The 12,207-nt window shown below is 44.1% G+C and overlaps 1 protein-coding gene across 1 annotated transcript; it reads left to right on the top strand.

The window, feature by feature from the left end:
• Window positions 1–2,104: 2,104 nt before the first annotated feature.
• Window positions 2,105–12,026, top strand: prkaa2 (protein kinase, AMP-activated, alpha 2 catalytic subunit). Its single transcript, XM_072389895.1, has 10 exons — window positions 2,105–2,257; window positions 3,386–3,527; window positions 4,560–4,653; window positions 5,489–5,633; window positions 6,444–6,531; window positions 6,877–7,101; window positions 7,878–8,040; window positions 8,146–8,484; window positions 8,564–8,690; window positions 9,249–12,026. Exons 1-10 carry the CDS (start codon window positions 2,158–2,160, stop codon window positions 9,497–9,499), a joined length of 1,674 nt encoding a protein of 557 aa, XP_072245996.1. The 5' UTR covers window positions 2,105–2,157; the 3' UTR covers window positions 9,500–12,026.
• The last annotated feature ends 181 nt before the right edge of the window (window positions 12,027–12,207 follow it).

Here is a 12,207-nt window from a genome sequence, read left to right as displayed (position 1 = left end):
GTGGAAACAGCGCCCCCAGCAGCCAAGCAAGCGCACTGTGCTCGTGTAAAGTCAAGCAAATTTCTTTCTTGGCATTTAAATATTTATATTTTCAAAATATCATTTTTTTCTAAATTTGTGTCCAAACATGAGACATTTTGGAGCCACATTGACGCCTTTAATTCAATCGGATCCTACGGAGACGACGCCGTCACTTCTGTACCTTACCACGTGATGGTAAAACTCTAAATGTATTTAATGCCCATCCGAACGCAATGCGACGAAGCTTTGCGCTTCATATAAACCTTTTTTTGTCTCCATCACTTTTTTTTGTCAGTGATAGACACGCAATTCACCCTTAAGCTGAACCAATGTCCAGAACATTGATCTGCCTACTATTAGCCTGTCAAACCACAAACACTATATAACGCTAAGTGTCCAATTCAGCTAAATTAAGCAACTGAATGTTTATCAAAACAGACAGGACTTTACAATTCGCCACCTCCACAGTGTGAGACAGTTTAAAGTCTGATTACATCAAACCTACGCCGCCACCTACTGGTTGAAGAGGAGCTGTCCAGCTGAGTTTCTTTAAACTCATCCATCAATTATGATTTCAGCACTCTCGGAATATGTTGATTCAGTTTTTTTTTCTTTTTTTGTGCGTACCAAAAAAAAAAAACCTCAATCCCTCAGTGGTGGAGTAAAAGTATTCCTACAGCAATGTAGATCAATCTTATGCGAGTAAAAGCGCTCAAAGTCTAATGTAACGTACCTTTATGTAAAAGTACGCAAGTACTGTACAGTTCTACTGGCAAAACATGCTATGTTTTGGTTGTTTTCTCTAATTTTTAAAATCTAGATGAGATAGTGGATGAAAAAAAACTCACACACACACTCACACACTTCAATTAAAGAGACCACAACGGTCAGTGTGGGTCAATCATCTGCCATTTATTGTACAATGAGTAAAACTCTAAAAAAACAGTCAATGAAAACAAGAGGACAGACAGTACTATCACGGGCGGGAGACCAACCACTCACTGCCTAGAACACTGGGAGTATACTAAATATCAAAGAAATACAAACCCAACACATAAAGACATTACACTAATTCAATGTACCACAAACCATATCACCATCTCCCAGCATCGCAACCACACCGGTGAATAGAGAACCCCACCAGCCGCAACACAAGAAACAGAAAAAGACAGAATGTTAGAAATCTAAAACAAAATCAGTACAGTTACAATCTAAATGAACGGCAGTCAGTGCTGTGCATCTGTACTTAAACAGTCAAAGTTCAGTCCTACAAACAAATGACAGACCCACAGTTAGAATCATTAAAATACACATACCTCATAAGATATGCACCCCTACATTACCCTAACAATTAAATACTACACTGATTATAAAACCATGCTAAAAGTCCATCTTATCACAGAGTGTTACAGTTGACCAGTGCACAGAGGATCTGAGGAGAGTGCCTCTGAGGCACACCTGCTATTAATCAGCCTCTCCTCAGTTCCTGTCTCCTCTGATTGGCCTCTGCTCTCGCTGCTTCCTTGTGACCTACTGCCACAGTAGGATATTATTAAATGAAAACAAGTGAGAGGTTTACAGGGAAAACCTGCAGTCCGGTGGTGTAGATTTTAAAACATCTGAAATAAGAGCCTGAGAAACATGCCGCTTTACTTGGGATGTCATGGTTTTCATCTTGTGGTTGAGTGGGTGAAATGGAAGGACTCAAATGAAGTGTAAGACCATCAATTGTATTTAAGTGCGAAGGACAAAAGTAGTGCCATCGAGAAAGAGTGGACACTGAATGTTTGGTGAACCACGAGTTATTCCTTATGTCTGATCATATCATCCACAGACTCGGTATACCTGACCGTAGCCACAGTTGTCTGTCAGTTGCAAAGCTCTTTAATATTAAGCTGCAGGGTTGGTTTGCACACGCTTGGCGGCTGAGATAATCGGGGAACAATAACCCAGGTGTGCCCCACACGTTTTGCGACAGATGCCACCCGACCTGTGCAGAAGCGACGTCGCTGACGCTCGCAGGTCGTCGGTGGCTCCTCACAGCCCCGCCCCCCCCACCCCCCATCCCACCCCCACCCCCCACAGGCAGCCAGGCAGCAGCGCACCCACCGCACCGAGCCGTCGGTAACGGAGAAGATGGCAGAGCGGCAACAACAGAAACACGAAGGCAGGGTAAAAATCGGCCATTACATCCTCGGCGACACCCTCGGAGTGGGGACATTCGGGAAAGTGAAGAGTTAAGTCGTGTTTTTGTGTCGTGCAGAGCTTAATGTGTGCGTTTGTGTCCGTCAGTCGGAGTAGTTCATGTGAAGTAGTGGCCGTGCCTCCCCACTCTACGCACCGTGTGGAACTTGACAGTAAGCAGTCTGCGTAGCCGACCGGTTTACAGGCAGAAACACACTGAATTCGGGGCGTAACTATGATCTGAGAATGCGGCCTCTTCAAAGTCAAATTCTTCCACCGAAGCTCCTTTTCTCTAGCTCCAGTTATCCGCTATAGCAGGTGTAATTACCTGGAACACAGCATAGAGCATAGTTACAAACCCACACTCACATTACTATCTTACAAAGTGAGATAAGTGAGACTTGGTGTTGTGGTGGGTTCATGTGCCCTGCCTTGAGCTAAAGGACGTCTGACGCTTCCAGTTCGGCCGAAACCCCCCGTGTGAACCCAGTGCTGTCAACGGACACTGTTTCGAAGCGGCGATGCTAGTCAGATTAGTAACCTTGCCTTTTGCCACCGGCAGCTTGTCGAGCGGCTCCCAAGTCGGGGAAACCCTGAACGGGCGCCATGCTTCAGTGGGAAACCGAATCACAGGATATTATTTCAGTTTTCTTTGCTAGTTTTCGGGCTCTCAACTTGACCTTGTGAGCTTTCCCACCCCGCCCGTTCCTTGAGTGCGCAGTTGAAGGGACGTTTTTGATTCTCAGGCTGGTTTGGGGGGTAAACCCACCTGCTAAACGTTTACATTTATAAACGAGCTTGAATTACGATTGATACCAGCTATGATTTTGCGCGTTTTATCGATTATTGGGCACCACAGTACAAATGATACACGATATTAAACATTAAACCATAGTATTTGATAGTAGAGCAATGATCGTTTCCGGCTCTTATCGTTCTAAAAACGGAACACAACAAAAAATGACATTGGGAGAATATAGGGGCTTCAGTAGGGCCAATAAAATAAGTAAAGATAAAATGATTCACTGTTGTGGTAACGTCTTCCCTGCAACATGTCTCATACTCCAGCCTTTTAACCCCTTTACTCCGTGCCTGCAGCCCGTGCACAAGGTTCTGTGTGTTTTTCTGCAGCTCATCGGTCTGCTGCATCTGTTTCATGGCTGTGTTTGATTGTTTTCAGTCGGCGAGCATCAGCTGACAGGCCATAAAGTGGCTGTGAAGATCCTGAACCGACAGAAGATCCGCAGTCTTGATGTTGTGGGGAAGATCAAACGAGAGATCCAGAATCTCAAACTGTTCAGACACCCACACATCATCAAGTTGTAAGTGGAGAAAGACAACTCACACTTCCGTCAGATTTCAGGCCTCCAGTGCTGATAGGCTCCACAGATGAGTATCTTAGCTCTGCCATGTGATTGGCTGTGAGAATGCAGGCCTTTTTCTGTGTTGTCCTCATTGTTTATGGTGGCAGATTTCACTTGTCTCCTGTTTGTTTATGACTGCTGCTCTGTACTGAGCATGCTCAGAAGGCTTCCATGAGATAGAAAATACAAATGTACCACACACACAGGGCTGGAGTTAGATAAAGAAATCTGTTCTTCTGGTCAGCACAAATCTTCAGTGAAGATGAAAGACGGTGCTTTAAATCCCACAGGCCTAAATCCTTATCCTCGTCAGGTGTCCAGGTTCCTCGTATGTTTTCCTTTCGTCATCAGTCCATTCTTTTTTGTCTCTGTCAACAATCTCTGCGTTATTTTTAGGCCACGGTTAGGGTTCGCCCATACCGTTACATGCAAGCGATGGCAGATATGTGAGCTCTCACGTCACGAGCAGGAATGCTGTGGAACTCTGGAAGAAACATAAACAACCTTAAATGCCAGCGCTCAGCCGCATATATATAGGTACAGTGTTCTGCGTGGATTCTGTTAAAGACGTGTCAGATAAATGTTCCTAATTTGCACTCAGAGGCTTTTACCCTGAAAAGTCTTCATATGTGTGCGTGCCAGACAGAAAAGAGGATGGATTGTGATTTGGTCTGCATTTATACCGTCCACGGGACCAAACGTGTCCTGCTACACTCGACAACAGGAATAAATTCGATTGTGATTAAGTGCAGGAGCTCCTACAAGCAACCATTTCTGAGATTGGGCTATCTGACCTTTATGAAAGGATTACCTGCTCTCAGCTGTCCTACGCTCTGCCTTTGTTTCTGCATACTCCTGTAGAGCGTGTGTTTGTCTTAATAAAATGGATTTAGAGGCTTGGATATGATTCTAAAGTAAATTTCAGGGATAGAATGGGAAGTAGGCCAATAAAAGCAAAGTTTGTGTAAATACTGTGTGTTGTTGTTCTAGGTACCAGGTAATAAGCACACCAACAGATTTCTTCATGGTTATGGAGTATGTATCCGGAGGTGAGCTGTTTGACTACATCTGCAAAAATGGACGGGTAAGACATTTGTATCTATTCACTGACTGCTAGGTTGACATCCTGGACTAAAGACCTGTCCGATTGGTTAGCGTGGGTCTATAAAAGTGCAGCGTGAGCACCTCTGCAAAAGCAGAAGTTTTGGCAGTTTGCTGGTCTGGAGCATTCAGATGTGTGTTAACAAAAGGCCAATGAAAGGAATATGATGTTATAGGAGCAGTTGTTGCTGTCCACCAGTCTGGGAAGGGATATAAGGACAACTGCAAACAGTTTGGAGTCCATCATTCTGCAGATTATTCACACTCGCTCCCAAACAGAGCAGCAAATCAACAGAATATGGCTGAAAAAGAAAAGAATCAAGATGTTGCAATGACCCAAAGTCCAGACCTCAGTCTTTTATTGCAGTGTGTCCCTTCTCCTTTTTAGCTTCAAACGAACGCCTCTAAGCAGGATGTGGTTTGAAGTGATGCCATTTCTAATTTTTGATTTCTTGCTTCATCCGTCTAATTGGAATCCACAGAGTTCTTCTCACCCTCTTCAAACACCATGTATCAATATCATATTGCATACATCTGTAAAGCTCTACTCATCAATGTTTTTAAACTTTATTTGAAAAGGAAATAAACTAGAGCTCGTGACACACATTACTCACAGGGTAACGCCTGCAGTCTTTACCTTATTAATATAATTATTGATCAAGCTCTTCTTTCAGTTTTTCATTTCTATGCATACATTCACAGGCCCTTAAAAGCCACGGGTCTGTAAAGTTTCTGCACCTGTTCTTTAACACCCTGCCTCAAAGAATACCCAGTCAAGCTACAATCCAGTCTTTTCTATTCATTTCCATGTCCTGCAGGTGGAGGACACAGAGGCTCGCCGTCTGTTCCAGCAGATCATCTCAGCCGTGGACTACTGTCACAGACACATGGTGGTGCACAGAGACCTCAAACCTGAGAATGTCCTGCTTGATGCCAACAAGAATGCCAAGATTGCAGACTTTGGTAAGATCCCAGATGAGCACAGTTCTAAAAAGAGGGAGGGACAAAAGGATAGGCTTGGCAGAGGAACTGTTTCCATATTTAGGAGGAGAGAGTGTGAAGGGGAAAGAGGCGTTTGTGAAAAATCCGAGATGGAATTACTGTGTTTAGACAATTAAATGATCGCTTGTAAAACACAGCAAAGTCACCATTTTGTAGCTTGTAACTTAATTATATGACAATAAATAGATGAGTGGAGACCGCCTCTCATCGGTTCTGGTATTACTTTTGAGGCGATATGAAATATTTTCAAAAACACACGAGGGCCCTTTTATGCGCAGCGGGGTGTGAAGGGTGGAGAGACGTCCCCTAGCAACGGCCAGGTCTCATATCAAGACTGGCAGGAAGCCTTGAGGCCCGGTGTCATCTGATAGGGAAGGAATCGAGGGGGGGTGTGGCAGGGGTGTCGAGCAGGAGGAGTGTGTTGGGTGAGAGTGAAAAGACACTGAGGGAGTGCTCAGGGAGCAGGGACAAAAGATAAAGTGAAGGTCAGCAAATCGCTGAGTGTCTGATGTTTAGTGTTTGGCACAGACGCTGGCAGACAGAGAGAGGCTCATCCAATTAGACGAGCTTTGTGTTTGGAGCTTAGAGTCTTGGCGGGTAAAGGAGGATAAAGATCTCAGCAGTGTGTATCTCTGCCCGTGCTGCTCGGCAGTATTCTCTTTAACCCACGTGTATTAAAGGACCAAAAGCAATAATATGACCACAGACAACCCTCTCTAGAGTAAAGACGGATGCATGTTAATGTGTGTCCTCCTTATGACTGGCCAACAGGACTGTCAAACATGATGTCAGATGGGGAATTTCTACGGACGAGCTGTGGCTCACCCAACTATGCAGCTCCAGAGGTCATCTCAGGAAGGTGTGTGTGTGTGTGTAAAATAATCTGGTGATTATTTACTGTTTCATTGCAAGTGTGTTAGTGGAAGGTAAAGGCCCATGCCAAGTTTACATGGTGGCTTCTTTGAATGCCTTGTTTGCTGCATCAATCGTAAATGACAGAAACTGAGAATCTCTCTTCTTATCATCTGAGTGTGTTAAAGTAGGTGAGAAACTTCATGAACATGTAAAAAAAAATCAGTTTTTCTTACATTCTCTTATTGCAGCAACAATATTTAATCCCTCTTAAAAAGCTATTGCCTTTCAGCTGCACCTACAAGTTTTTTTGTTGTTGTTTCACCTATCGTACTTCTGGTGTCTCTTTCAGGCTGTACGCAGGCCCAGAGGTGGACATCTGGAGCTCCGGGGTGATCCTGTACGCCCTGCTGTGTGGCACTCTGCCCTTTGATGATGAGCATGTTCCCACACTGTTTAAGAAGATCAGAGGAGGTGTCTTCTACATCCCAGAGTACCTGACCCGCTCGGTGGCCTCCCTGCTAATGCTCATGCTGCAGGTGGATCCGCTTAAGAGAGCCACCATCAAAGACATCAGGTACTAACCCCGCTCTGTTCACTCAAGGCACCTCTTTTATCTACTGTGTCTCACAACTTTTAGCGCCTACAGCTGCAACTCGTTACTTTATGAGCATTTATGCTCTTGGGGGGGAAAAAAAGTTGAAGCTTTAAAATGGTAATCTACCAACCGGTTGGATGATTGGAAAGACTTCCCATTAAACCCGTTTTGTGAACTTTTGTCCGCTCCCTGCTGGCTTGTTGTGCCCCCATGTCAGCTACTCCAAGTATCACACAGATGGCAATCTTTCTGAGTAAGAAGGCAGCACCCATGTGTGTTTTCCTTAGTCCTCTTCTTTTAGCGCTCCTAGAGGAGGGAAAACCTCACTGCTGGTAATCCTTGTTTTTTCCTCACTGCTGATCACTTTCCTCTGAGGAAAGTAATCCTTCCGCTGACCTTTTGACCTCTGCTTTTCTTTTTAATCTTGAGCATCCAAAACGCTTGTTGGCCTCTGCTTAAGCTGGTTATTTTTTCTTTTCTCTTTTTCCCGCTGTTGGTTTAGCCCTTACCTTTGTACAGCACTATGTTTTGCATGACACTATTTTATCTTTTTACCTTAGTCAGCGCTGTGTCTTTTATTCTTATTGTACATTTTTAAAGCTTACCCTCCGAAGCTACATACTATACACACACAACAGTTAGACCTCATACAGGTTCAAAGGTCACATATTTGAACCTTAACCTCTGGTATGTGTTTATCATTGGATTTGGGTTACACTGATTGAGTTGACAAGCGATGCTGTGTTTTTTGTTAGGGAGCATGAGTGGTTCAAGCAGGACCTGCCGGGCTACCTGTTCCCAGAGGACCCGTCGTATGATTCCACTGTCCTGGATGAAGAGGCTGTCAGGGAAGTGTGTGAGAAGTTCGAATGCACTGAGTCTGAAGTCGTGTCCAGCCTTTACAGCGGAGACCCGCAGGTACCTATGCACAGTAGCAATGAAACTTTTATATGCTTAAATGAAACAAGTGTATTGTATTTTGTTAAATGGCCTTCTTTGTCTGTCCTTCCTCTGTCCATTCAGGATCAGTTAGCAGTAGCCTATCACCTCATCATAGATAATCGCAGAATCATGACCCAGGCCAGTGAATTCTACTTGGCATCCAGTCCTCCGCAGGGCTCTTTTATAGAAGATGGCATGCCGCTGCCCCCGGGGGTCAAAGCCCACCCAGAGAGGATGCCTCCACTCCTGGCAGACAGCCCCAAGTCTCGTTGTCCATTGGATGCTCTGAACACCACCCGACCCAAACCGCTGGCAGTGAAGAAAGCCAAGTGGCACCTGGGTATCAGGAGTCAGAGCAGGCCCTATGATATCATGGCTGAGGTGTACAGAGCTATGAAACAACTCAGTTTTGACTGGAAGGTAATGGAATAAGTCGAACACAGAGACATTTGTGCAGCATATAGGCAGGTCTAAGTCCCTGCCTGCTGTTTTGTTTCAGGTGGTGAACCCGTATCATCTGCGAGTGCGCAGGAAGAATCCGGTGACGGGGAACCTGGTGAAAATGAGCCTGCAGCTCTACCAAGTGGACAGCAGATCCTACCTCCTCGACTTTAAGAGCATTGACGGTTAGTGATGGACAAAACCTTTATTATTTCAACTTAACCAGTTTCAAGCTGAAATGATTTGCAGGATTCGTTTATCGATCACGTCATTGACACTTTTACAGGGGATGTGTTGGATTGAATAATTAAACCTACGTTATTTAGCAATTAGCTGTTTAAAAGAAAGCTATTCAAAATGATGAGTACCTGTTATTTTTCTTTCAGGGAACAGAAACGTATCCATGAAGACTCTGTTGAGTTTAGCACCTTTCATCGGACTCGTGTTTGTCGGATTCAGACATCAAAGTCTCCCTCTCTGCTTCAGATACAGAGAGGGAGACTTTCAGCCTTTTCACGCATGCCTTTCAAGTCAGAACTGATGCATCTTTGTTGTCTTATAAAAAGCTTTATGTCAAATTCACCTTAAAGATTCACCTTTTACAGAAGAAAGAGGAAAATACAACTAAAGGTCTAAATCTAATACGTGAGGGGTGCAGTAGTCTCATTCAGTGCTGTCATGCATGTGTGGTTTCACAAGGTAACAGGTTACTTAACGCTGATCTATTCTGATGACATCCATAGATGACATCATTGAGGCAGTCGGCTTTAAATCGGGGTCATCCACTCCTCAGAGGTCGGGCTCCACAGCCGGTCTCCACAGACCCAGACTGAGCATCGACTCTGCAAGCCCAGCGATTGATTTGCCCCAGCTCAGCTCCTCCCTCCCAGGATCCCTGTCTGGCAGCTCCCCTCAACTCAGCCCACGTCAGGGATCACACACCATGGACTTCTTTGAAATGTGTGCCAGTTTGATCACCGCACTGGCACGCTGAGACCTGTGACTCCCAACCTCCCTGTAATCTGGATGTCAGGGGGGTTTTTAAGATAACTGCAGATCTGGGATGTAGGGAGTGTAGCTGTTTGGAGTGACTTCCTCTTTCTGTCTCCTCCCTATCTGTTCTTCTCTGAGTGAAAAACAGAAAAAGCAATACCTGAGCGGTGTTGACTTCAGACGAAGGAGAGAGAAAGAGGGAATAAAGCCAGATTAACTGCTTATTTCTTTCTCGTTTTGATACAGCCATTGAGTCAAAGTCTCGGTGATCAAACATTAGGCCTCGGCTTGTGAAAACTGATCCTGGATCTGTGATCTCTGTCGCTGAACTTGTGAAAGCCAGCAAAGTCAGAGGTGACAGTTTAGAGTCGTGTAGGAGTGAGCGAACGTCAAGTTTAGCTTCACTCCTCCCAAAGGTACCTTCGGTCGTTTATCAAATGCTGAACCTCATCAGCCACCATGACACACAGGGGCGGGACATCCTGCTGAGTTTGCCTCAGACACTGATCGGAGGTCAGTTTTGCAGCTTGTCTTCCATTTGATTGGGGCTTGGTTGTTAAAATTGCCACTGCAGCTGAGTCTGAGGGAACATTACTACATGTAGAATTCTATTTAAGGTTTTCTATGGTTTGTAAAGAAGCGTCTGTTATCCATTTGTATTTATAGTACAATCATATTCTGTAGCTTAAAAAAGGTTGACAAAGATATACCAAATAAGACTTTATATATGAAAAAGATTATTATTATTACATAGGTATCAGATCCGTATTTATTTTTTTGTAGTTATAGTTCTATTCTTTTAGCACTACATCAGAGTTTTAACCTAATTTCTGGGTAGATTGTAAATGATTGATTATTTATGAGGGACAGCAGGATAGAGGAGTGCTCTGCATGAAACTGTTAGATTTTAAAGACAGATGCACACCATCTCACGTGGATTTTTATAATCAGAACCTTTTTTTTCTTTTTTTGAGCCCATAAGCCTAATTTCATACGTTCAACTGTCAGCTATTGTGAATATGCAATACACACAGAGCCCCTAATAAAGCTGCTGTCACTCAGCTTGTCAGTGCCACCGGAACAGAATGTAATTTTAATGAGCAAGCAAAGCAGACCTGTGACATCAGGCCAGACAATCAGTCAAGTATGCAGTAAGCTGAACAACAACAGGAATGTTCAAAGGGTGGGAAACACTGTCACATGATGGGAATAAAAGGACGTGTGAGATGGTGCGTATCTGCTGCAGGAGAGCATAAGCCACAGAAACCTTTCTCCAGTTGCCTTAAACAATGCAACGTAAGAAATTCGGTGCACATGTGTGTGTGAAGCGTGTGTTTGATCGCAGATGTGTGTCATGGCGATCAGAGAGACAGTGTGTGTCACATGGTTATCGTGTTTTTGTGGATTTTAGACCGGTGTGTTTGGATTTCGGTAATGCCTGGGAGGTTGGAGAGAATTAAAGAGTAATAAGGGCTGTTTAGCCCTTCTTCTCAGTTCAGTCTACGCTTTGAAACTCTTTTACTGTGGTCGGCAGTTTGCAGATTTACTCTGTATTGCGCCGCACTCTTTGAGTGGACGCACACTGTACACGTTGAGCAACACCATAGCCTCAGTGTTTCCTAAGCAGTCCCCATTGTCCTGTCAGGCTGCATCATTGGGATGTTATTTTGTTTTGCACAGAAAAGTTTTTAACCTTTACTGGCTGAACGTAACGTCGGTGCTGCTCTCATGGATACTTCTCTCTCCTCCTCTGAGTTGGTCGTCTTGGTTTCGCTCATCATCGTTTAGGTGGGGCGTGCAGAGCTTTCTGTTGTATGCAGTGCAGCACAGAGGTGGGAGGGATTTTTCTGTTTACTGGTGTGTCAGATCGTTGCAAAATACTGTATATAAGCCATTTGCAAATACTTTCCAATATGAAAAGAACAGTGTAGTACTGGACGTAACCGAAACAGTACATGGTTTGTCTATTACTGTTATTTTGTCAGTGTGGACTCGTGATTGGCTGACAGGCGAGAGGCGGGGTTTGGTGACAAGTGACATAAGTGAAAGTGTTAATGGAAAGGTAATTAAGGGTTTATGTGACAAAAGAATGCCGGATTAACAAATAGGTTTTGGAGTTTTAGTCTTTGTATACTGTCATTTCACAGTTAATAGGTTTAAGGCTTCAGGTATTGTCTAGATATTTAGAATCTGTCATGTTAAAGGTTCGCACACATCCGTCCAGACTATGACTGTTTAAAAGTTCCTGCATCATTGGTATCACTTTTAGGTTAGATAACGTTTTAGTCATGCTTCTGTATGACCGCCACATATTCAGCAACAATTAATTTCAACAGCTTGAGCCGGCTGCTGTTTCGGAGCTGCAGCACCAGCATTAGTCTCCTCACGAAGGCCACCGGTGTTGTTGAGCTGGGCTTAGTTTGCCACCCCTTTTTCTAATTTAAAAGTAAAGCTCTAAGCCGCTGACTGAAACTTATTATCACCCAGGGCCCGTTTACACTTAAATGTGATGTTGTCCAAGTATAACAAATGAATCAAATTACTATAACCAGCTGCTTTGTGACCCATTACTCCCTCTGGTCCATTTGATGTAGACTGAAATTTGACTTTCAGTTGTTTTTGCCTTGTGAGCGAATTGCGACATCTTTGAGTTGAAGCAGTAAAGCCACATTCTTTGATTCTCTGCTGAAACCCTCCATTAGATATGTT

This window comes from Leuresthes tenuis, unplaced genomic scaffold, assembly GCF_036924035.1.
Source record: "Leuresthes tenuis unplaced genomic scaffold, fLeuTen1.0.hap1 SCAF_7, whole genome shotgun sequence".
Classification (NCBI taxonomy): domain Eukaryota; kingdom Metazoa; phylum Chordata; class Actinopteri; order Atheriniformes; family Atherinopsidae; genus Leuresthes; species Leuresthes tenuis.
The sequence above is the reverse complement of the archived record's forward strand: the minus strand, read 5'-3'. Positions and strand labels throughout refer to the sequence as shown.

What these genes read in the sequence shown, in the direction of transcription:
- prkaa2 (XM_072389895.1), top strand. Translation starts at nt 2,158, where the DNA reads ATGGCAGAGCGGCAACAACAGAAACACGAAGGCAGGGTAAAAATCGGC. An exon ending in CACCCACACATCATCAAGTT is followed by an intron (nt 3,528 to 4,559) that starts GTAAGTGGAGAA and finishes TTGTTGTTCTAG; the next exon opens with GTACCAGGTAATAAGCACAC. An exon ending in CGACTTTAAGAGCATTGACG is followed by an intron (nt 8,691 to 9,248) that starts GTTAGTGATGGA and finishes TGACATCCATAG; the next exon opens with ATGACATCATTGAGGCAGTC.